At 38.0% G+C, this 26,715-nt stretch overlaps 1 protein-coding gene across 4 annotated transcripts in view; it reads right to left on the reverse strand.

The window, feature by feature from the left end:
- Atp6v1h (ATPase H+ transporting V1 subunit H) overlaps nucleotides 1–26,715 on the reverse strand; it is a 92,874-nt gene that overhangs the window by 55,265 nt on the left and 10,894 nt on the right. For 3 of the 4 annotated variants that reach the window (XM_060385913.1, XM_060385914.1, XM_060385915.1), the window contains 5 exons: nucleotides 22,860–22,973; nucleotides 19,471–19,575; nucleotides 16,705–16,758; nucleotides 5,832–5,929; nucleotides 2,439–2,631 (listed from right to left, as the gene is read on the reverse strand). In XM_060385913.1, coding sequence (XP_060241896.1) covers nucleotides 2,439–2,631; nucleotides 5,832–5,929; nucleotides 16,705–16,758; nucleotides 19,471–19,575; nucleotides 22,860–22,973 — 564 coding nt within the window. The remainder of the gene's footprint in view (nucleotides 1–2,438; nucleotides 2,632–5,831; nucleotides 5,930–16,704; nucleotides 16,759–19,470; nucleotides 19,576–22,859; nucleotides 22,974–26,715) is intronic. The other variant, XM_060385916.1, reaches the window with a different exon arrangement.

Below are 26,715 nucleotides of genomic sequence, written 5' to 3' on the forward strand. Positions count from 1 at the left end.
AACATCATGAAATTTGCAGGCAAATGGTGGGATCTAGAAAAAGAGTATCCTGAGTGAGGTATCCCAGAAGCAGAAAGACACACATGGTATATAATCATAAGTGGATATTAGACATATAAGATAATCATGCTAAAATCTGTACACCTAAGGAAGCTAAGCAAGAAGGAGGACCTTGGGTAAGATGCTCAATCCCCATTCAGAAAGGCAAATTGGATAGACAGCGGAAGAGGGAGAAAACAGGGAACAGGACAGGAGCCTATCACAGAGGGCCTCTGAAAGACTTCACCCAGCAGGGTATCAAAACATATGCTGAGATTCATAGCCAAACGTTGGGCGGAGTTCAGGGTATCTTATGAAAGAAGGGGGAGACAGAAAGACCTGTAAAGGACAGCAGCTCAACAAGGAGAGCAACAGAACCAAAAAATCTGGGCACAGGGGTCTTTTCTGAGACTGATACTCCAAACAAGGGCCATGCATGGAGATAACTTAGAACCCCTGAATAGAAGTAGCCCAAGGCAGCTCAGTATCCAAGAGGGTTCCCCAATAATAGGACCAGGGACCATCTCTGACATGAACCCATGGGCTAGCTCTTGGATCACCTCCACCTAAGGGGGGAGCAGCCTTACCAGTCCACAGAGGAAGACAAACCAGTCCTGATGAGACCTGATAGATTATTGTCAGATGGATGGGGAGGAAGACCTCCCCTATCATTGGACTGGGAGAGGGGCATAGGAGAAGAGGGAGGGTGGGATTGGGGGAAGAGGGGGTACATCTGGGATACAAAGTGAATAAACTGTAATTAATAAAAGAAAAATAAATAAATAAAGCAAATAGGGGGCTGCAGAGATGGTTCAGAGGTTAAGAGCACCAGCTGCTCTTCCAGGGGTCCTGAGTTCAATTCCCAGAAAATACAGGGCAGCTCACAACCATCTATAGTGAAATCTGGTGCCCTCTTCTGGCATGCAGGTGTACATGCAGACAGAATAGTGTATAAATAATAAATAAATCTTAAAAACAATAGAAGAAAACAAATAAAAAGATGTTTCACTTCATTACTAACAAAATGAAACTTAAAACAATGGCTTCACTTCTCATCCAAAATTATATAAAAACCAAGATTGATTATATTAATTTTTAGTAAGACAAAAGAACAACAAATTCAGTAGAAAGCAGATGGAAATGTAGGCTGGCACATTTTTGAGAGATCATTTGGTATTAGCTATAAAAAAACTTCCTAAAAAAAGTATATTCCTTTGACTCAGTAGAACCATCTACAAAACTATTCATAGAAGTATAAAATAAATTGTATACCTCATGTCCTCACCAATAGGACAATGGCAAACACTCAGAGCAACACAGTAGAATGTAACATGACTAAAGAAATACTGAAGATCTACAAAGAAAGAAATCAAAGCATCTATATTATATACTGTTAAGAATAAAGTTGTAAACTGGGCATGGTGGCACATGCCTTTAATCCCAGCACTCTGGGAGGCAGAGGCAGGCAGATATCTGTGAATTTGAGGCCAGCCTGGTCTACAAAGCAAGTCCAAGACAGCCAAGGCTACACAGAGAAACCCTGTCTCAGAAGAAAAAAAACAGAAGAAAAAGAAAAGCAAAAGAAGAAAGAAGGAGGAGAAGGAAAAGGAAGAAAAGGAGGAGGAGGCGAGGAGGAGAAAAAGAAGAAAGGAAGAAGAGAAGGAGGAGGAAAAGGAACACAAAAACAAATCGTTCAAAACACAGATTCTGAAGGAAACTACCTGTATTTGCAAATAGGACGCCTACTGGGAATGCCACCTCTCTCTTCAGCATTCCCATTTGCAAATCAAAGACCAACCCAAATACCAACATCCTCATATATTAACAATAACATTATACTAGGGCTCTGGTGACCACCAGTTAAGAAATGGAATTTCTGAGAATAATACCTGCCAGAGTAATAAGCACTACATGAAACATGTTCAGGAATATATCACTTGGGTACACATCTCCCAGAAACCCATCTGAATCCTAAGACAACCAACAAAATGACCAAGCAGACAACTGATTCACAGAAGACAAAGGCTTTGGGGAAACATTTCACAATAATACCTTCCATGATATAACAAAGCTCCTTTCTTGTCCTCAAACTTCATCTTTAAGCTCATTTTTATAAATGACAAAATTCTAGTATCTTGACAACATAATTATAATGTTTATAATAATTAGAAGTCTCTACAGTTGACTCAGAAGCATGCTGCCAGTCAGAAGAGCCAGGATCTGAAACACAACTCCAGACTAAAATATGGGCCCTAAGGGAAAAGCTTCTATAATAATTGTCCTGTAGCAGGCGCATTGTACAATTCCTGTATTTCATCCTACCTTTCAAAGACACATCACAGAAAAAAATCCTACAAACATACATACACCAATAACAATCTCCCTCACTGAGTACTTACACGGAATGCTGCAAGAATGATTCTTGTCACTTTTTCTTTGACAGATTCTTGAAGGATGTCTGACAGAACTGGAATGATATTATAGCGGCGAAGGTGTTCACACATTTGAGGACTAAATGCCAGGAGCCATATTGAAAAAATCATTTGATATTGTAGTTGAAAACCACACTTGTTACTCAAAACACCCATTATACTGAAAAAGAACGGAGAAAACATTTCACACAACAGCACAACAAAAAATGATATGAGTGTACACAGGAAGAGCAAGTCTCTGAACTATGTCTTCAATTCATTTTCTAGCTGCCTATAACAGTCACATAGCACCCAGCTAACACATAGCTAGATTACATTCACAAAGATTGTAATCGTCTCTGGAAGGCATGGAAACTTGGGAAGCAGGAGCACTGCTACAGGATAACAATGAGAAAAGGAACTAGTATTTGAAGAAGGAATTGAACAAAGAATGTAGCAAACAAAAATCAACAGGGAGTAATGACAAAACATTTGAACATCTTTTAAGTAATTTTTATATCATGGCTTTAAGTTTAGAAAACCAAAAGAAGATTTTTAAAATAGGTACAGAAAAAAAAAAGTCAATAATTTTGGAGGAATATAGCCTGTCACAGAAATTTGGGGATCAAAAAATGTCAGAAACATCAGAAAACTAACAAACTGAGAACATTCCCTTGACATGAAAGGGGCTGTCCCATTATTGTGAAGGAGAGAATATATAAAAGGAAACAGAGCTAAGAAAATATCCCTGAGGAATATGTACATTCAACAAAGGGCAGAAATCACCAGATAAGACAAACAAAATGAGCAGTGGAACAAAGGAAGCATAAAATCAATATAATGTCCAACACAGTGCCTCCCAATATAAATTATAGCTTTTAGAAAATTTATCAACACTGATTCATCAGTTTGAAAACGTAAATTATACTAACCCAAGATATTAAAATAGAAAAAATGAGGGGAAGACATTTGTACTTTGATCTTTTCTTTTAATCTAATGTTATTCTAATAAAATTCTGAAGTTTTTAACAACTATTAACTTAGATGACAGTATAAATCTGTGACAATTCTATATTTTTGTGATTTGTATTTACTTCTGACTTTATTGTATTATTCCTAAATTTCTCATGCATTGTTTCTTCTGCCTAGAATAGTTCTTTTCAGTTTAGGCACTTGCTTTTATTAAATACTATGAGTATTTCAACTGCTGTAAAATTTTGTGTTTTTACACTATCGACACCCTAATGCCTGATTTCTTTGCTCTCTTCCAGTAACAAAGTCAAGCCTCCTACACATGGCTTTTCTGATGCCCTGGATACCAGCTGGTTAGATGCTAGATTCCAGAAGAGGGAGCTAGATGCTGACTGTAAGAACAGACAAAAGGCACCCACGGTGAGTATTTGCCTTTTAACCTGGCAAATACTTCCCGACAAGGGAGCACATCTTTCCCATGGCAGTAGCCAATTCAGCTGCAACTGTTCCAGGTTTAACAGAGTAAGTTTCCCTGCACAGCCTCAGAGGCACCATCACCAGCCATCTGTGCCTCCACCCAAGAGGCTGAGTCCTTGCATAAGGTTCTTCCTCAGAAATCACAGACACCAACATCAGAGAAGAGCCTCTCCTCAAAGGTTTAAATTTCAACTTTACTCAGTTTTTCAAGCATGTGAATTTCTGTGATCCAAACCCAGACCTACAGATTATCACCTTTTACTTCAGGGAAAAAAAATAAAAACTGTAGTAAATATATATCAAGTTAATTCTAAGATTTTTTTTAAACTGTCACCACAGGAGTTGTAGGGAGCATAGAGAAAGGACACAGCTGCTGAAACCAAGGAGATAGGCATCAACAATGATGGCTCCTTCAGAATTTGGGGGGAATTTAAAATTAACAGGCAAAACAATCAATGCTAACCTTCAGATGGCTAGTACATTCAATGCACAACATAAGGAAAAGGATTGTTCTCTTACATAAATATTCAGAAAATACTGTATCATATATGCAAGAGGTTTTTAACCAGAACATTCAATATGCTGATTAAAATGTACAGTAGTTTTTAGTAATCAGTGACCAGTTGTTTGAACAGGCAACACTTGAAATTTTTTCTCCTCACATCTTTTCTGATTATGATTTGAACAGCATCAAAAAGAAACAGAAAGTCACATTGCAAAGTACATTTCCTTTCTGAGAAAAAAATCTACAGATACTTAACTTTGTCAACTGTCCTTCAAAGTTTTTAATACTAGCAATGACGACAACAAGATCTGATTCAAAGCAACAAGTTTCATATTTTATTTTTTGGAATTAAAAAATATATATGTATTATCTATAGACAGGTTGCCATTTTGCAACTCTTAATTCATTCTTATAGGTCCCCTGATTTGAAGAAGGTATCTGCTTTTAAAATTAGTAAAATTAGGCTTAGTAATATACCATACTATGGGATTATAGTGACGTTGTGCTATTTCATCTTAATAGATATTATTTTAGTAATTACATTAACTTTACTAATTGTAACTAATGTGCCATTATAATAAATGAAAGCTGCAGTCACAGGAAATTCTTTACAAAGATGATATAATGAAATCATTATCCTTTCTATTATACTGCCCCAAATACTGTAGCATCTCTTAGAATGGTAAAAGATAAAATAACATCTTTGGGTTCTGTACTGAAAAGAACATCACACCCATAAGATTGCTAGTCTTAGGTAAATGTGGCTCATAATACTATACAGTTTGCACAAACCATATAGTTTATGCTAGACAGCTACAGCTATGGTTTGAAAGTCTGTCCCTCCAAAATTCCTAAGTTAAAATCAGTCCCCAAATTCTGTGTGGTAACAATGAATGAAGACTGAATAATCTGTGAAAGCAACGCTCTAGAAACTCATGCACCTGTCTGTCCAAGGAATTTAGAAAAAGAATCTGATTCAATCAACTCTCACTTTAAATCCTCGCTTACCAAACTAATGTTGATTCTGAGCATCCTATATAGATTTTATAAGAGACAATGGCCTTCTCTTAACTGAAGAGTACCTGTTTCAAATCCACTTAGACCCTTATTAAGTCGTGACACAGAATCTCCATTCTTTCGATATTTTATTTTCATTATTGATTTATACCTGAATTTGCCACAAAATCCTTTTATAATTATCTAATACTCTCAGTGCCAGTTTGTTTTGCCCAACATTAGGTTCTTAAGAGACCTTAACCTCTTATAAAATATTAGCCAACCAAGGGATGGGGACAGTATGATAGATACAGACATGAAAATAATAAACTACCTCTTTTAAATGATTAAACTATTAACTTATCTTAAAATGTCAAGGAGAAATGTTTTTAAATGTCATTCTGCAGTAAAAGCAAAGGGCATTCACTCACCAGTTCACCCCATCTGCTTCCACCCAGGCGAAACGATACTCATTGACCCTGAGCATCAGCTGCAGACAGCCAGCAACACACTGAACATACTGAGAACTCTGCAAGGAAGAACAGCCAGTGTTAGACTAAAACTCATTCTAAGTCATGAGACCAGCCACATATATTTCTAGAAGAGTCTACTCTATAATTTTTACTACAATTTGTTACCTTTTAGAGTACCCAAAGTCTAATACTTTTTCCAAAAGTCGATTCTTGTGTCTGTTTTTATCTTTAGCCTCTTAGAAATTAAGGTGACTGTTGTCTCTCAAATTAAATCTACACAATTAAGGATGACATAATACATTTAAAGAAATTAATTAACAAAGTAACTGCACCTTTGATATAGTTTGATAAATAAATATTTCACTTTGCCATTTATATACCTTGGAGAGAGGATCTACAAACAGAGAATGTTGTTCTACACAAATATGAAAAAAAAATTAAACAACGAAAAGACAGGCCTATACTTGAGTAACTTTGAGCAATTCATAACTCTTTACTGTTGTCCTGAGTGTCTTCACTCCTGGTGAGAACACTACTATCAAGAGGACAACAGCTACAGGTGCACTCAACACACAACTAGAAATATGAAGAAACTTGGCCTCTGGATGTCAATAATATCTAATTAAAGCTGTACATGATGATACATGCCTTTAATCCCAGACTCAGGAAGCAGAGACTAACCTGGTCTACAAAACAAGTTCCAGGCCTTAGTTAAATCAAGTCCAACCAATCTTACCTTTAATCCTACTCCTTTAATCCTGGCACTGGGGAGGCAGAGCCACATGGATCTCTGTGAGTTCAAGGTCATCCTGGTCTACAGAACAAGTTCTAGGACAGTCAGGGCTACACAGAGAAACCTTGGAGGGTGGGTGTGGGTGGGGAAGGAAGGGATTCCTACAGAAAGGCAATTCAATTAATACTACTTGGGAAAAATTACATCACCATGAAAAACCATAATGATTCTTTTCTCATCTGTTCTTTCTGTCATTCTCCACAGGAGCTTTCCTCCTGGTCTACTCTTCCACTCAGCAGGTCAAATCAAAGCACCACTCAGAATCCTATCCTAAAGACATACCCTCACCTTCCTCATGCTTTTGCAGGGCAGCCTCTCCATGTGATCATTTAGTGTATCCTGACAAATGGACAGCCTGTGCCTGTCTCTTATAGCAGTGTACAAGTTTACTGAAATAACTATAAAATTCTTGTTTAATCTAATCTCCTCTAATACAATATGGCCCCCTGAAGCAGAAATCAGAGGAACTTTCAGACCCACCCGAGAAGGCACTCAATAAAAAAAACCTCTTAAATGTAACATAGGGTGATGCACATAAACTCTTAAACTAATTCCAAATAAATGGTGCCATAACAGAGATGGCTCAATGGTCTAAAATTTTAATCAGACAACTTTTCTAAGTAAATATTAGTTGGAGCTACGGAATCAGAATTTCAAGGATATGGGATAACTTCTCAAGTCCACACAGATGGTAAACACCTAAGAAAGAAAGCCCAACACAGCTCCTTTCATTGCTGCATCTAATATCTGATTACTTCAGCAGTGCTGATTGAACATGTGACCACAGACTTAAGTGACCATCAGGATTGCTCATGCTGATAATATTCACATTTCCTACATGCAGACACAGAATTTATAAAAATAGACATTTTCCTAAGAAACACTTTCTCTCTAGGTTTTAAAAATAAAGGTATCTTCAAAAACCCTAAAAAAAATACAATAGTAGCACGCATACATACCCATGGCATGCGTGACAGTTAGTAATCAACAGCTCTCTAATTGGTAAAAAAAAAAAAAAAAAAAAAAAGGGAGAGGAAATCATTGCCAACTACCCAGGACTAGTGAAGTTGTGGATCTTGGAAGAGAACCTATAATTGCCTCTTTACTAAATAAGCATAACCCTTAACCAAACTCTAAATACTTGTTCTTACGTCCACAGATAAGTATAGACATCATCTTTGTAATTTTTTGTTTTCTGTTTTTGTTTGTTTGTTTGGTCAGTTTTTCAAGACAGAGTTTCTCTGTGTAGCCTTGGCTGACCTGAACTCGCTTGTAGACCAGGATGGCCTCAAACTCAATTTGCCTTCCTCTGCTTCCCTAAGTGCTGGGATTAAATGCATATGTCACCACACCCTGCTATACAGTCCTTATCTTTCATCAGGGAAACGTCTCTTTGCAAGACATAGAGACTATTACAGAAAACCATAACCAATCAATCAGCCGCAGAGCCCAGTCCCAACTGATGAATCTACAAAATATTCCTATACCTACAGCTCAGGGAACATTGCTCAAGAGGTTACAGAAAAGACTGTATGAACCAGAAGAACAGAAAGTTTGTTGTAAGACTGTGACCCCCAGAAATGTCAGAAGTTATGTCTCACCAACATGGATACCCAAACATGCAAAATAAACTCTTACACTAATTCCAAAAACAGAAAGAAAAGAAAAAGAAAAATGGTACAATAACAGAGATTGTTCAATGGTCTAAAAATTTAAGGAGAGCTAAACAAGAACAACAATAGGTTTCCTATTGTGCAAGGGAGAAGGACCATGTGACCTCAATCCTACACAAAAGAAAAACCTAGAGGCAACTAAGGAATGCTGAAAGTGGGAGAAATAGTCTTCCATAAGAAAGAACACAAACCACTTGGTTATCCAATACCAAATGGACAGCCCTGAAAACATGCAAGTAACATAATATGGCCAGAGTGGCTTATATTTAAGGAATATACATATACCTTCATATATGCATGCTATAACAACAAATGGAAAAAAGATGCCATGAATTTGAAAGAGAACAAAGGTTATTCAGGAGGATTTGGAAAAAGAAAAAAGTGGGGGGGGGTAAAAATGATATAATTATATTAGAATTTCAAAAGATAAAAGAAATTAAAATTAAAATTAAGGTATCTTTACCTTTTTTTTTTAAATACTGGCTTTCAAAATATACCTGGTCTTGCTTATGCCTACTATTTTAATATGAAAGTTCAAAGTTAACAATTATTCATTATTATTGTTTAAAAAGCAAAAGTCACTGAGTCTGTACTGAGTTGACACTGGAGGTCAACTCCAAAATGTTGTTTGTCCTGCACACACAGTAGACTGAAAACTTGCCATACTTTGCATACACTATATGAAAAACTTCAGGGATTTAAAATATTTTTAAATGCCTTTTTTAAAATTTCAACATATTTAGGAGGACATTATTAAAATAAATTTCCAATGTTCCTAACAAAATACAATCTTTCATTACAACAAAATAATCACAGCCCAGGGAAACAACCACTGACAGAATACATCTGTAAATACGGGCTTAAGGGTACACTTTCTGAAGAATTTCAAAGTAATTCAAGAATTAAGGAACAAATATAACTATAAACAAATACACTTATTAAGATGAACATTAAAAAGTCAGTGACACTGTACTAAAAACAAACTAATGTTTCTAAATTGTAGACAAAGTTTAATAGTCCCTTTGATAATGCTATGATTTAAATGCAAGCTACACTTTTATCACTTTATAAAGGAGTAAAACATGACGGTATTCATATAAATTTTGGAGTTGTAACTCTAGACAAAACAAATCTGCATTATGGTACAAGCCTCCCACAAATTCGGAATAAAAATGCTTTGTATTCTGGTATTAGTGAAACAAAGGTATATTGTAGAAATATATAACTACGTAAGAATAAGCACCAGAAACTAGTTTTGTCAGAAACAGAATGCTAACTAACAGGTCCAGAAGTATTTAATATTCCATAGTTACAAAGTAACTATTTTCTCTCAGAACCAAAGGTTATAATGAGGATGATTTTATTTTATGCTGGAGCCTGCTGACAGAGTTGAACAGTTCCTGAGTGGCAAGAAAATGTTAAAAAACCAACACACTACACATGGAATCAACTCGAGAGGGCTGCCAGTAAAAACTGTCACACCGGTTTAATCCACAATCCCTTTTTATAGTCAGAGCAAAGCACCTCAATACAATGAAGAGGTTCATCAAGAACCTCCACTACTTGTTTGTGTGATCCTCACACAAACAAAAGGAAATGAAACTAGGCAAAACATCCTGCCTATAGCTGTCTCCAGGTGAAGGCCAGGGTGAAAACATCTTTTTCATTGAAAGTTCAATAACAAAGCAGCCTGACAAACAAGCGGCTCTCCACAATTTTATTTACTTATTTAACTTCTATCAGATATTCACTTAAAAATAACACAGAAGCCAGGTGTCATAATATATGTCTGTAATCCCAAGACTTGGGAAGATGAACAAAAAGTTCTCAAGTTCTAGGCAAGGCCTGTCTCAAAACAAAACATAATAAGCCAAACAGCAACAACAAAATCACAGGAGTTATCAGTAGGAAACTAGAACAAATGAAATTCTTGTACCTTGAAGGGTCATAAAGTGGCTTAGAAAACTGACTGACAACATCTACTAATGGTAAATTTGCATAACCCCATTACGCACAATTCTACTCCGGATATAAAAAAAAAAGACATGCAGATTGCTCAGCACTAAATTATTCACAATAATCAAAAATTTAAAGTAACCCAATACCCATCAATAATAAATCATGTGACCAAAAACTACAGCAAAAATAAGAAATATTGATAAATGTATCATGATACAATGTTGAACAAATGAATTCAGATTCCTTTACGTGAAGCTCAAGATTAGACCATACCAAACCTACATTAACAGATCTCATAGTAACAAGGAAATGTAGTGAAAAGACGTTTGTGGGAGAAACCATTAAATATAAACTCACGCATGCACACACACACACATTTTAATGATCCCAATGCTTGAAAGTGTTAACTTTGTGGTAAGTTAAAAGAATGAAATGCCGTTAATAATTACCCTGGGTAAGAACACTGCTCTTTAAGCCTACAGAGTAAGGCAAATATAGTTGCCTCCATTCCACCATGCTCCCAGACCCCAGACAGATCCCAAGAATACACAGCCCTGAACCCTTTGGATACAGGTTTTATTTCTTCCTATATACAGATGCCTATGATAATTTAATTAATAATTCAGGCATAGTAAGCAATTAACACAATGAAAGTAGTTATAAAAAGAATAAATAAAAGTTATTAAAAACTTATGCATTGTATATTTCTGAATTTTCTATTTAATGTGTTTAGACCATCATCATCTCTTAATAACTAGTGACCTGATGTGTGTAGGCATAAGGTTATTGTGTAATTCAAATGCTGATTTCTATATCCCACATACCTGGTTGCAAGCCTTGTTCTGAGAGTCTCCTGTCTTAATGTTGTGTAAGCTCTGCTCCCCAATGGTTCCCTGATATGTCAATAAAGCAGCTAATACCCAATCACTGAGCAGGGGAGAGAAAATAGGGTTTGGACTTCCTGCCAGTTAGGGGAGGAGGAAAGTTAGGGATTCAGTAGGGGATTCAGCCATGGGAGAGGTAAGGGTAACATCAGGAGAGAAGAGCTGGAGGAAGAAAGCTACACAGTGCAAGTATTCTGGGATGTACACTAGGAAGAAATAAAATAGTATAGAGAGTTAAGACTAAGTAATATCTGCTCAGTTATTGTGCTGTGAGGCTTTATTATTAAACAAATATTAATGGGTTAATTATTTATATGATAGCTGGATTAAGAGAGAAACTGAGAAACAACACAGCTATATAAAAATAACCATAACAAATGGCACCCAAAGTGGGGCAGAATTTACAAGAATCTAGCAAGAATTTACATAGAAAATAAAACTACTAGTAGTTTCTTGCTTCTCTTAGTTGGTAAGAGAACTACAGTTTCTAAAATAGGAGCTCACAGGTTCCTAATTAAGACCCCCTGCAGAGCAACAAGGCCTCCAGCTGGCTGCAGAAAAACAAAAACTGAGACAAACCCCAGAGAGGTAGGAACTTTAGCCCTAAAAGGGGGGAAAGTGGCTCTTTAACACAAGCAAACTTCTCAGAGCCAGACTTTCTAGCCAAGACAGGAAGCTAAATCCCTTTGAGAAGGGTTTCTTGCAGGTCAGAGCAGCAAACCTTTGTGGACCCAATAACTTTCCAGAGCGAGGGAGGGGTCAGGATCCCTTGAGGGAGGCCAAAAGAAAGCCTCTCCCTGCAAACAGGAGCCAAAGACAGAATAAGAAGCCTCAAGCATCTAAACTAGTAAGGTCTAGAAGGGAAGCTGATACTTTAAAAGAAAGTCAAGTCCTTAGGAAGAGATTTTGAGAGCAAAAGGTTATTTTCTACATTGAATACGGAGGAAGACACCATGACACAGTGCTTCTGGATTCCATTTTAGTTTGATACAAATATTTTTTTTCTATAATTTTTATAGACCCACTTTGGGAGAGATCAGGATAAGACTGACTTGGCAAGGAAGAGACTGAGAAATTAGATTAAAGGCCATAGAACAGAGGTTGGAGGAATGTTTGTATCAAAATAGGGAACCTTTGGAGAAGATATATACAGGGTAGTTTCTTGTTGCCAGAAAACCAGCCTGGATGGTCTTGCTCCTGGAGATAATCAGCCCCTCTCCAGCAGCAGTCTAGTAGTCCAGGACAGGACTAAAACCTAAGGCCAACACAGGATAGGACTGAAGCCCAAGGTCAACCGTTTACCCTCATCACCAGGCAAAAGTGAACAAAGAAAGCCATTTGTTCATAGTCCTGGCACTTTCCCATAGCAAACAGTTTATGAAATGTAGCCTCCCCTTTTTCTGTATTAACCAATCCAAGCTTGCCAGGCTAGAATCCCCTGCTTTGGGCGCGCTGGGAAGGACTGGGACCTATAAATCACCCACAATCCAGAGCTGGAGCTCTCAGCTGGATGCCAATGCTTTGGTGTCTATGGGAGTCCAGCTCCAGCTGTAAATAAAGATCGTCGTGTGTTTTGCAAAAGACTGGACTCCTGGTAGGCTTTGGGAGATCTCATGAATCCGGCACAATACTAGTTTAGTTAATTACAAAAATGTTTCTTAGACTGACAGATCTGTCAGTAGACAGTTTTCAAAAACCTCAGAGATCTACAGAACATGGCATTTAAAGACTTTATTAACTTAAGGCTTTTTTGACAATGAGACACTTCTGCTCTTGGCAGCACCCCTGTTCTACTTCAAAGAACATCAAAGGCTTCATATGTGGCAACCTGGCTGCTGGGTGAGAAAATGCCTTTACATCAATATAGACAAAATACTGTCCAAACCGGACAAATGGGATGCAGGAAAGTCCACTGCTGAGCTTTTCAAGGACAAGGTAGGCAAGTCCTTTATAATACTTCAAAGAAAAGAAAAGTGTGTCTAATATTCTGAGCCAGAAGGCTAAAGATGATGCTAAAATGTTATAGAAGAATTTTGTATAACTGTCCAGGCAGCCAAGTATCTGTCATTTCTATACTTTTGGAAGCTACTTGCCTGTACTTCCTACATAGCAGGTAACATTTACTCCTTAAGTCTCTGATGGAGTTGAAAACTAAACTTACATTGTTTAGGATGATAGAAATTGAGAGATAATAAAATTCTTTATCCAAGGATGTTAAAGACATACAAATGTCAATCTTACCTAATAATTTTCATAATTGTTATCATTACATATAGTTTATTATTGTAAGAGAAAAAGCCGTTATTAGACTAAAAGGGGGGATATGTAGTATAAGGTTATTGTGTAACTCAAATCATAATTTCTGTATTCCCCATATCTGGTTGCAAGCCTTGTTCTGAGACTCTCCTGTCTTACTATTGTATAAAACTCTGCTCCCCAATGGGTCCCATGATACGTCAATAAAGCAGCTTAGAGCCAATCATTGAGCAGGGGAGAAAATAGGGCTGGACTTCCTGCCAGCTAGGGGAGGAGGAGTTAGAGGAGAGGAGTGGGGAATTCAGCAAGGGGATTCAGGCATGGGAACAACAGGAAAGAAAAGCTGAAGCAAGAAAGCTACAAAGTGAAAGTATTCTGGGATGTATGCTGGGAGGAAACCAAATTAGCATAGAGGGTTAAGAATAGAGGACTATCCGCTCAGTTACTGTGTTGTGAAACTTACTATTAAACAAACATAAAAAGTCTCAATTATATATATGATAGCCAGGTTAAGAAACTGAGAAACAAACAGTTTTATAAAAATAACAATCACAGATGTAAGTTCTCTGGGTTCCTGCAGGCCACCAGCAAACACAGCCTACAATTTAAGAGCAGGCCTGTGCTGTGTGAATAACTGAGGCAGACAGCCCACTGATCTGCATAATGGGTAGCACCTCTGATGGATTTATCAACAAAGTGGTAGAGAACTACATCAAGGATAGCTTCCACCTCTCTAGAAGACTGCAGGGGCCAGAGGATTCAATCAAAAACAAAGCCAAGCAGCAAGATCAGTCCCCACTTTCAAGGACATGAGAGCTATCACAGAAATCACTGAAGGAATGTGGCTGAAAAACAAGGAAACTCAACTTTCTAGGTTTTTCTGTTTCTCATTTCTGTGTGCTCAAACATGCATGAACCTTAAACATACTACGCTAGATGATGGGGGCTGTCTATAGAGTTTTATTCACATCACAAGCCACAAGAGGTGAATCCAGAACCAGAAAATAGATTAGTGGCTACCAGGGGTTTGAAAGAAGAGTAGGATTGAGGAAACAGTTCACGGGTATATACAGGGTAGCTCTTGGTTTCTGGAATTCTGCAAATACTATAAACTTAGATTACAGTAATGGTTGCACAATTCCATAAATATAAAACACTGAACTGCAAATGCATGAGTTTTAGAGTACATGAAATATATTTTAGGATCTCAATCACACTAGTCACATGTAGCGAGTGGCTACCTCTGTGGACAGGCCGGATAGACAGAAAATTTATAAGAAGTCCTGTTAGTACCACTCCAGAGCACTGAGAAGCAAGTCAGAACAAGGAGGAAGGAAAACCTACCCACTGGACCCATGAAACAGCATCCATCTTCAAACTAATGGTGGACAGAGTCCACAACAAGAAGAGCCAGGAAACAGGACACATGATGTGAGATACCATCTTCTACACTCAGATATCAGTGGAAAGAGGACAAGGAAAAAGTAAAGAGAGAAGGAAGCAAACAAATTCCCTGTCTTTCTGAGAAAGAAATTACAGCTTGGAGATCACAATACTGGAAAAGGCCATAGCCCTCGTTGGTCAGGGCCTTAGCCCAGAAGTCCACTTCCAAGGTAATGCTGCTCCTCAGACGAGACGAGACGGTGTATAATTTGCATTAAAACCAATAAAGAACTGGCAAGGTAAAGAAACATAATCAGATACTTCCAGTTATTTTCATAACTGTGTGAAAACAATGTCAATAGATTTTAAGCAAACTTCACTTACGTATTACTAACTGAAATCATCTGTATCAATCAACCCCTCATTTGCTGATGATGGGAAACCTCTGAAACAGTCTCTGGATCATTTTGCAGTGTCAGCTGCTGCTTTGTACTGCCCTCAAGTGGCAATATTACATAATGCAGCTTATCAAACTGCTTTTCACACTGCTTTTCACATTTAAGGGCCTAATAAGGATATAACCAAAGTCATAGTATACAATGGATTTGCGCAATGCCTAAATACTCAATTCCAGTTCAGGTGCCTCTAGAAACAATTCTCTCAATTAGCAATTTATTGCATTAATGTTTCCAACACTCATTAGCTATATGATATTTGGCAAGATTATGTGATTTCGTGCTCAGCCTCATTGCTTTTGCAAAAGATATGACTAACATTATAACCTACACACATATACATATAGCTACACAAGAAAATGTAAATGAGTAACAATGGTATTACACAGTAAGTACTCAAATACTAGCTAAGATTTGCCCTTTAAAATAGGATCAAAGAAAAGGCTGGCAACATTCTCAACTTGAGGTCTGCTTTTGAAATTAGTATCTACCTGAAGAAGAAAAGCCCTCGAAAAAAAAGAGAGTATGCCCAGGGCTGAGGAGCACTAAAAACAAGGTGTGAAATCTTACACTTACTATTTAGGGGGTGTGTGTATGGATCTACTAGATAAACCATTTATACTAATCCAATACCAGCTCAACCAATTCTGCCTAATACAATGAACAAACCGAGACTCTCAAAGAGCTCAGTTTACCTCTCTTTATATAGGGTTTAATTTACAGCAAACATCAAACAAAAACAGGCTTATAAAACAAATTATTCTAAAAAACTAAGATACAATATAATCAAATTTTCTGAATGTCCTAGAAACTCCACAAGAAAGAAAATGCCAGAAGTGAGCAGTAGTGGTAAGTGACTCAGTAGTTAAGAGTAGTGGCTACTCTTTGAGAACACTGGGCTTTTCCCAGCACCAACATGGTAGCTAACAAAGGTCTGTTAACTACAGACCCAGGAGATACAATCCCGTTTTCTAGCCTCCACTGTGTAGACAGAGTATAAAGACATACATGCACACAAAACTGCCAGACACAAAATAAAATTTTTTAAAGAAATAGAGATGCCAATTTACGCATAGGTTAGACAGATACCAGACAGTTCACAAACTACTGAACTGTGACACAAATGGCATAATTAGTCTCTTGTGCAGTGAACTGCCATTCTAACTCTTGCAGTGATTTGGAGATCTCAAGTAGGATGTCCTGCAAAGACAGCAGGACAAAGAAGAGTAGGATTTGTGTCTCCCATTTAAAAAACAAAAAATACAACAATTAGCCTCACCGCAGAGCCTCACCGCATGTAGGTGACACATCAGATCCAAGAATTTACATTTGGGAAACTAGTTAACATCTTTAATTAAATGCCTGTGAGTCAAAACAATCTATTTTCAGGGCGTCAAGAAACCAGTCAATTAGAAGGTACATACTTACATCACTTGAAGAGATTGTTCCTGTTTCAACAGCAACACCGCTACCACGAAGTTTCTATTACAAAATAAATGACTTATTACTTAGTTTTGTTTTTTATTTTATCCTAACTTATCTTACAAAAGGAGTTGGATGAATTTTATCATTTTCCCTAATCCTACTTTACAAAGAACGTGAAGATGATATAAAAGTTATTATCCTCCACCAGATAATCGAAAGACTACAAGCTCAACAGTAGTAGTCTGATAAAGACAAGTTTCAGAGATGAAGCTAGCAAAAACATCCGCTTCATGTTTACTAACTGAATGGTATTATCACTCAGATGACTGCCTACCCTACCACTCTCAATCTCTTTGGCAAAGCTTTTTAAAATAGGTGCTTAAGAAGAAGATAGCAATGCCATCAAGTGATCTAAATATTCACCGTCACAAATGTTACACAAAAATTATAAAACAAAATGTCATGTAACAAAACAAGAAAAAAATTAATAATAAGTTGCAACCTAGCAACTGACTTGGGCATTTGATAATTCACTAGAATTATGAAATTATGAACCTTTTATAAAGGAGAAGATATTCTTGGTGGGGAAAAAGACTTTTCACATACTATTAAAGACATTTGAGGAAGCCAGCAAGTAAAATTTCAAATAATCCTACCTTTCTTTAGACAAGAAATTTACAATTTAATTCTGATAAAAAGAATTTTCTGCCAGTAGCAAGAAAGCCAGTGTGATCAGAACCAAGCAGAGGCAGTGCCCAGACTCTTTGCTGAGAAGCAAAGCCAGGCTGTACTTGGGACCTTCAGTAGGTGCCCTATAGCAGAAGGACTTGCAGAGAATAGGTTTCAAGCCACATCAGAAAGCCAAAGAAGACAGCAGAGACAGCACACTGGAAAGATACAGAAAAGTCTTGAAGAACAGCCACTCGACACTATGAAGTACAAATTTAATGAAAACTGTCCTAGTCTCTGAAATACTTCATACACTAGTGATAAGAGACTTCCCAGAATTGCAGGACATGGTTACAACTATGTAAGCATTAAATGGATGTTAATCCTTTCAGGCCATTCATCTCTGAGGCACAATATAAATGATCCTGCTGGGAACAAATGTCAAAGGTAAACTGCCCAAAGAGGAGATACGAAACTGTAGGAGTATGCAGTTCTTTTGTATCATGTTTCACTTTGTGAATTCAGGTACACTGGCACCTTACAAGAATGCTAGCATTAAAGTAGAATGGGATTCATTTAAAAGTTCACTGAATTTTTAAATGTAGGATAAGGGGAAAGGGGGTGTTTCCTGTCTACTGAATAAAGTATTCTGATTCTAAATGGTCTCCCTTTAGAAACTTAAAATTTCATCTTCATACACCCATTTTCATGTTTTAAGTATCTTACAAACTCAGTAAAACCTACATCTTTTTTTTAATTCTTTATTAATTACACTTTATTCACTTTATATCCCCCCCTGTGGTTCCCTCCCACCTACATCTTGATGCTGACACAAAGAATACTTTCATTTGAAACATTCTCTATCAAAGTACAAAGGGAAATTAGTCCCCGAAAGCCAGGCAATAAGACAAAAAAGTAAATCTAAGCAGAATACCAGGTGTCTCTCATGGCTTACGTTAAAATCTACTAAAGTAACATGTATTTGTAGTCTACAGTTGACAATACAGTAACTCTCAACATTATTTTCCCTGGTTTAGTTCCTTCACAGCACAGATGCTTATGCCAAGTTCGGCCTTTTCTTCTCCAGAATACTCTTACCCAAGGCAACTTTTACTTCTTTCCTTTTATGAGTATCAGTTCTACCCAACTTCCAATGGAAGCGTAAAAGAAACATTTCAAAAAGCATCATAAATATCCTATTTTTTTGTCCCATTCTAAAGATGCACGAAGAAAACTGACATTTTTTCAGCAAGCTCTCTTCTCCGTGGAGACTCAGAGCTAGAGAAACCTGAACCCAGATGACCTTAAGTAAGCAGGATGTCTCAATTTGTACTTAAGTGCTTAATCCCACAGTTTTGTATGATGCTGTGGATTGAGCCACTGGGTAACACAGGACTGTGTGACAGCTGGATTGGGCAGCCCCAGACTTCTCCAAAGACACCTGGAAGCCTGGTACAAAATCGTGGCCAAAGTAAGGACAAACAGAATAACTAATGATCTATAATGCCCTACTTGCCATCTGAAACTCCCCTGGCAGCACAAAGACCAGTTTGTTTATTGTGTCACCAGTTAAACAAAACAATTTAGTTACACAATCAAAAGAAGGGCATAAAAGACACACTAGAAAACCTCTGAAGACCCCTTCCCCAAACCAAGATTTCTCAAACAAATTTGGTGGTTCAAATACGTAGGCCAAGGCAGACCCTCCACCTGGAAGTCTCTGACCCCAGAGCTTATTCACGTTTGTTTTCCTCTGTGGAAGCTTTCTGTGAGCACTCACTGAACTGCTTCCTGCAGGTCCTTTCAGTTCTCCAAGCTGTGTAATCCTGGTAGCTGCCTAGAAGGAATATAAGTCTGACTGCTCAAAAGCAAGAACAGAAAATCACAAGTGGCAGAGAAAACAGAAAGTCTGAATTGTAGCCAGAGAAAGAACAAACAGTGAAGCATGCCATCACATCAGCAGTAGCTGGGCTTACTTAACAAGGTAAAGAGGAGTTACTTCAATAAAGCACCTTTTATAATTTAATGTGTTTCCCATAAATAACACGAGGACATAGATATTCATACCACATTCTGTATACCAAAGAAAACTTCTGTTACCTGTGAACTCAGCTGAGTTTTTATCCAATTGAAATAGTAATTTAAGTCACTGCCTTCCATCAATTCTTTCCCCCACGCTGCTAACTTGGCAATAATTCTTGCTGCCTGAAAATGAATAAGACATACACCTGAATGCCAATCACATTCCATACCTTAAGAGCCAGCTCTTGTAAATCACATTGCTGAGTGGTTTTTATAATACCCAATTCCTGGGGTGGGGAGGGATATGATTCATTCTGTTTCATTCAAACTGTTTTAAAATGTTTCCTTTAAAAGGAACAAAAATTAGCTATGCTTTAAGAAATTACACAGCATTCTCTAGATTATTTTGCATTTAAAAATAAGATTTGGACCAAAAATACATCTATAACCCCAGTACTTCAGTACTGGGGAGTCTGAGACAGGAAAATCAAGTATTTGGGACCACAATGGACTACATAGTGAAAAACCAGTCATTAAAAAGAAAAAAAAAAATTAAGAGAGAAAATTCATCTTAATACCAACACATCTTACCCAAAGCATAGCTCAAGGTAATGGTGCTTACTAACAAGCCTTACAATCTGAATCTCCAGGACTCATATGGCAAGAGAGAACCAACTGCCACAAGTTATCCTCTAACTTTGATTTGCGCTATGGCACATGAGCCATAAAGTACTACTCAACTGATTCAAAAGGATTCCTATTTGGAACCCATAGGCTAAAAATACATTAGCAGGACATGCACAACAAAAAGAAAATGACCAGGAGCAACACCTGACTTAAGATGGAGGTCATCAGCTGGGTGTGATGGCATATGCCTTTAACCCCACCAATTGGATGACAAGAGGCAGGTGGATCTCTATGAGTTCAAGGCCAGCCTGATTCACAGTATAAGTTCCAGGACAGCCAAGGCTACACAGAAAAAAACCCTGTCTTGAAAAACCAAGTGGGGGTAATCACAACAATAAATGATCCAACAACAAACTGACCCTCCACTTGAGAAGTTAACCAAAAGCAATTTAAATTAAGACGATAACTTAGGGACCCAATGAACACAGTTCAGTTCAGAGAGTACTTGGCAAGCATTCAGGAAGCCCTGGGTCTAGCATCACGAAATGGGTGTGGGAGCAAGCTTCAGGTTCTGGAGGGGATTAGTTATTCAAGGGTGGCCAGCCTGGGTCACAAGAGACTAGATTTAAATTAAAAAAAAAAAAAAAAAGTGTTATCTGGGGTCTGGGAAAATAGCTCAGTGGCAAAGCACTTCCCTAACAGGTCCCAGGCCCCAGAAATATAATATCCAAAAAGTTCTTCTAGCTATGTCTTCATTTTTAATAATGGTCCTCTAATGAATTTGTAACAGCATGAGGATGTTTCAACCAGACAACCAGACAATGGAAACAAACCTCTACAACTGGAAGGAGGAAAATGAAAATCATGGGAGATATTTTGGGTTTTCGTCGTTTATTTGTTTGGTTGATTGGTTGGCTGGCTGGTTGGTTGGTTTTCGGTTTTTGAGACAGGGTTTCTCTGTGTAGTCCTGGCTGTCCTGGACCTACTTTGTAGACCAGGCTGGTCTTGAACTGACAGAGATCCACCTGCCTCTGCCTCACAGAGCGCAGGAATTACAGGTGTGCATCACTATGCCAGGTTTACTGATTTTAAAAACATGATTCAAAAAAAAAAAAAAGGGTAACTTTCTTATGACTCTGCTTTTTTTTTTTTCCTTTTGGAACTTTTAAAGAAAAATGTCAACTTTTCCCGAAAAAATGTCTACAGCACATAAAGTGAGAGTAGGCAAGCATACTAATCTAGGTGCATGCGAAAGAAGTGGATAGGGAAAAACACATTTGCACAGCAATGTTTCACCAACAGTGGTCCTTGACTTCAGAGTTGAAGACAATGACTTAAGCTCCTGCTGCCCACTGTGCAGTGGGAACAGGTGGCTTGGATTTGCAAAGACCCATTCTCTCAGCCTTCCTACTCCTCTTTTCACTAATACCATGGAAGGCTCTTCAGTGCTCTAACCGTAACTTTTTTTTATTTTTTATTTAACTTTTATTAATTACACTTTATTCACTTTGTATCCCCCCATAAGCCCCTCCCTCCTCCCCTCCTAATCCCACCCTCCCTCCCCCTTCTTCACACATGCCCCTCCCCAAGTCCACTGATAGGGGAGGTCCTCCTCTCCTTCTGATCTTAGTCTATCAGATCTCATCAGGAGTGGCTGCACTGTCATCTTCTGTGGCCTGGTAAGGCTGCTCCCCCCTTAGGGGGAGGTGGTCAAAGAGCAGGCCAATCAGATTATGTCAGAGGCAGTCCCTCTTCCCATTACTATGTAACCCACTTGGACACTGAACTGCCATGGGCTACATCTGTGCAGGGGTTCTAGGTTATCTCTATGAATAGTCCTTGGTTGGAGTATGAGTCTCTGGGAAGACCCCTGTGTTCAAATTCTCTGGTTCTGTTGCTCTCCTTGTGTGGTTCCCGTCCTCTCCAGCTCTTACTATTTCCCACTTCTTACGTAAGATTCCATTCACTCTGCCCAACAGTTGGCCATCAAGCTCAGCATCTGCTTTGATAGTCCGCAGGGCAGAGGCTTTCAGAGGCCCTATGTGGCAGGTTCCTAGGTTGTTTCCTGTTTTCTTCTTCTGGCTTTCAGAGGCCCTCTGTAGCACTAACCGTAGCTCTTAAAGCTAAGTTTAAAGCAAGAGTTTCTAGATATTAAAAAATAACCAATTAAAATAAAACTCAATAGTTATTTCAAAACAAAATGTAATTTCTACATAGTAAAATGTGTTTTTTTTTCTTGCTGTAAGCAATCTTGAGATGCTTGCCCATGTAAATGCACCATGTACATTGAAGCTAATGAATGCTTTCAGCTAGGAAACTTTATGACATATCAACACAAGTTCCTTCACTCTCTATGAACCCTTCTTTATTAGCACCATAAGGAAAGTGGTCCGTCCTCTGCGATCAGGCAAATTATCAAGTCACAATAACCTAGGACCAGGTTTGTTTCTTATGTTTGTCAGTTTAAAAAAATAAAACTACCTTCTTAAATGGTGTATGTGTGTTGTGGTTTGAGTCTGAAATGATCCCCACAGGCTCGTGTTTCCAGTATGTGGTCCCGTTAGGTGTACTGTTCAGGAAGTTCTGAAACCTTTAGGAATGGCGTCTCATTGGAGGAAGTAAGTCACTGAGGGTAGAGCATCAAGTTTTATAATATGGCCTACTTCCTTTTCCTACGACTTGAGAGCCACCTGCTTTGACCATTATGGTGGGTTTAATTCCTTTGAACTCTAAGCTGAAATCTCTCTGATGCTGCTTCTTGTCAGTTATTTTGTCATAGTAATAAGAAAAAGATAAACTATAAATAATACGATCAATTCAAATGATCATATGAACAGTACCATATGAACAGTAAAGGGATCTTGGCGATTCAACATTGGCAGAAAGTATGGCCAGGCAGTACTCTTGCTTCGTTTTGCATAGTCAAAGAAAATGCTGACACGCTGGTGATTTTCCTAAGGGGGGAAAAAGAACATAATGATTATACACTGCTTCTCATCTGCTCATTGTATATCCATTAACATGTATGTTCTTTTTCTACTCTATGTATATAATTTGTCTCTGTCATAATTATTTGGAATAATAATAATTTTGGAGGGTAAGGATAGCACAGAGAAATTTCACAAAATCATTTAATGTCTTGATGGACTTGATGGATCAGCCTGACTCCATCTTAAGATTAAAAGACGTCACGTTACAAAGTCAAAATAAGTTTGTTCCTCTTTTCTGTAAAACTTGAATTTGACCCATTTTCTAGAATTTAACATGTTAAACACCCTATACTCCAATTTTTCACTCTGATGAAATGTTCTACCAAATGATTCTGAAATGTTCAGCCAAGTTTCTATGTAACTAATATTCCTCTAGAAATTCCCCAACCCTTGAAAAACCTTTAGACTTGCTGTTTTGGGACTGTATAAACACCACTGTCTTCTAGGTTTGATGCTATTTTTCAAACCCCACTTTAGGGAAAGAGCCCTGCCCTGGCCGCAGTGGATGAGGATAAGCTCAGTTTCAATGTTACCTGATATGCTGGAGTACGTGGGTTGGGAGGGCTACCTTTTTCTGAGGGAGAAAAGGGGAGGAGAGGACGGAAGAGGCTATAATCGGGATGTAAAATGAATATATAAATTTATAATGGAAAGAAAATAAAACACCCAAAGTGAAGTACAAACTCAGAAATTCAAGACCAGCTTGTGAAATAGATACTATGTAAGGCCTCCTAGCCCCAAGAAGGGACAAGTTGGAGCCCACCCAGCCTTTCTCTTTCCTGCCAGAGAACACAGGCAGCAGAGCTTTATAACTTTCCCTCTGGAGGAGGCCTGCAAGCCCCAGAAAGCTAGATATGAGCCTGCCTAGCTTTCCTCCTGCCTGCCAGGGGACACAGATAGCAAAGTTCCATATTATCTCTCCCCTGGAGGAGGCCTGCACAACTCCAGGAACATCCAGGTTAGAGCCTATCCAGCCTTTTTTCTGCCCACCTGGGACACAGCCAGCCGAAGAAAGCCCAGGCCTCAGGTTCCAAGGAACACCCAGCCAACAGATGTGAGCAGTCTGCTATTCCCACAGCTCCACTATCAGCCTCAGACTCTGCCTGCCTCCCCAAGGAGTCCTGTCAGCATCAGGAATATCCCGCCAACATCAGGGACAACCAGATGGCTTAAAAGCCAGCATAAGGAACACAATCAACAAAAGCCAGGGCAATATGGCATCACCAAAACCCAGCTATCCTACTAAAGCAAGTCCTGGACAGCCTGATATAGCTAAAGCAAAAACAGGTGACCTTAAATCCAATGTTATTAAGATTTAAAAAAAAAAAGGGGGGGGGTTTAAAGGGAAATATGAATAAATCCATTAAGGAATAAATTGAATCCAAAATTCAATCAGCAGGTAAAGGAAATAAATAAATCCCTTAATGAAATACAGTAAAATACAAGTAGACAAGTGAAGGAAATGAATAAAACTGTCTAAGACCTAGAAATTGAAATAGAAGCAATAAAGAAAACACAAAATGAGGCAATCCTGGAGATGGAAAACCTAAGGAAGAGACCAGAAACTACAGACAAAAGCATCACCAACAGAATACAAAAGATGTAAGAGAGAATCTCAGGCACAGAAGATAAGATTGAAGAAATGGATATATCAGTCAAAGAAAATGTTAAATCTAAAAAGTTCCTGGTACAAAATATCCAAGGAATGTGAGATACTATGAAAAGACCAACCCTAAGAATAACAGGAATAGAAGAAAAAGAAGACTTTAAACTCCAAAGCTCAGAAAATATGTTCAACAAAGTCATAGAAGAAAACTTCCCCAACCTAAAGAGATGCCTATAAAGTTACAAAAGTTTACACAACACCAATTAGATTGGACCAGAAAAGAAAATCCTCCTGCCATATAATAATCAAAACACTAAATGTACAGAACAAAAAAAGAATATTAAAAGCTGCAAGAGGAAAAGGCCAAGTCATATATAAAAGCAGACCTATCAGAATTACACCTGACTTCTCAAGAGATTCTAAAGGCCAGAAGGGCCTAGGCAGCTATCTTACAAACAGACACTAAGAAACCACAGATGTCAAACCACGACTACTATACCCAGCAAAACAAGATATTCCATAACAACAACAACAACAAATTAATATCTATCCACAAATCCAGCCATATAGAAGATACTAGAAGGAAAACTCCAAACCAAGAAGGCTAACTACATCCAAGAAAACACAGGAAATAAATAACTTATCAGAGAAACACACTTCCAAAAGAAGAAAACACACACACTCTGTACTACCAATAACACAAAATAACAGGAATTAACAATCATTGGTCATTAATATCTCTCGACATCAACAGACTCAATTCTATTGACACAGGCTAATTCCAAAAGACACGGGCTAACGGAATGGATGCAAAAAAAGAATTCATCATTCTTCTGCATACAAGAAACATACCACAGCAACAACGGTAGACATTATCTCAGAGCAAAGAGCTGGAAAAAGGTTTTCCAAGCAAATGGACCGAAGAAGCAAGCTGGAGTAGCCATTCTACTATCTAATAAAATACACTTCCAGCCAAAATTAATCAAAAATGATAGGGAAAAAATCCACCAAGATGACATCTCAATTCTGAACATCCATGCCACATGTAAGGGCACCCACATTTATAAAAGAAACATTACTTAAATCACACACTGAACCCCACTTTAATAGTGGGTCAATACCCCACTCTCACTAACGGACACATCATCAAGACAGAAACTAAACAAAGAAAAAATAAAACTAACAAACCATAAATCAAATGGACTTAACATATCTACAGAACATTTCACCCAAACACAAAAGAATAGACATTCTTTTCTGACCCTCACAAAACCTTCTCCATAGTTGACCATATACTTGGCCACAAAGCAAGACTCAGCCAATACAAAAAAATTGAAATAACCCCTTATAGCTTATCAGACCACCATGAATTGAAGCTACATTTCAACAACTACAGAAACAAGACAAAACCTACAAACTCATAAAAACTGAACATTACTCAATGACAACTGGGTCACAGAAGAAATAAAGAATATAAAGACTTTCTAGAATTCAATGAAAATGAACATAAAACATACTCAAACTTATAGAACACAATGAAAGCATTGCTAAGGGGAAAGTTCATAGCACTCAGTGACTTCATAAAGAAATCGGACTGGCTGCATTGTCAAAGGACACTGTTGTCAGAACAAAACAACAAACTACAGACTGGGAAACGATCTTCACCAACCCTATATCTGACAGAGGGCCAATATCCAGAATATATAAAGAACTCAAGAAGTTAAAAAGCAACAAATCAAGTAATCCAATTAAAAAATGGGGTACAGAGCTAAACAGAGAAGTCTCTGTAGAGGAATATCAAATGGCCGAAAACACTTAAAGAAATGCTCAACATCCTTAGTCATCAGGGCAATGCAAATCAACACAACCCTGAGATTTCACCTGACACCCATCAGAATAGCTAAGATCAAAAACTCAAGTGACAATAAATTGCTGGAGAGGAAGTGGAGAAAGGGGAACCCACCTCCATTGCTGGTGGGAAGGTAAAGTTGTACAACCACTTTGGCAATCAATCTGGCACTTTCTCAGACAATTAGGAATAGCGCTTCCTCAAGATCCAGCTATACCACTCCTAGGCATACATCCAAATTATGCGCAAGT

The sequence above is a fragment of the Meriones unguiculatus genome, chromosome 6 (assembly GCF_030254825.1).
Source record: "Meriones unguiculatus strain TT.TT164.6M chromosome 6, Bangor_MerUng_6.1, whole genome shotgun sequence".
NCBI classification, from domain to species: Eukaryota; Metazoa; Chordata; class Mammalia; order Rodentia; family Muridae; genus Meriones; species Meriones unguiculatus.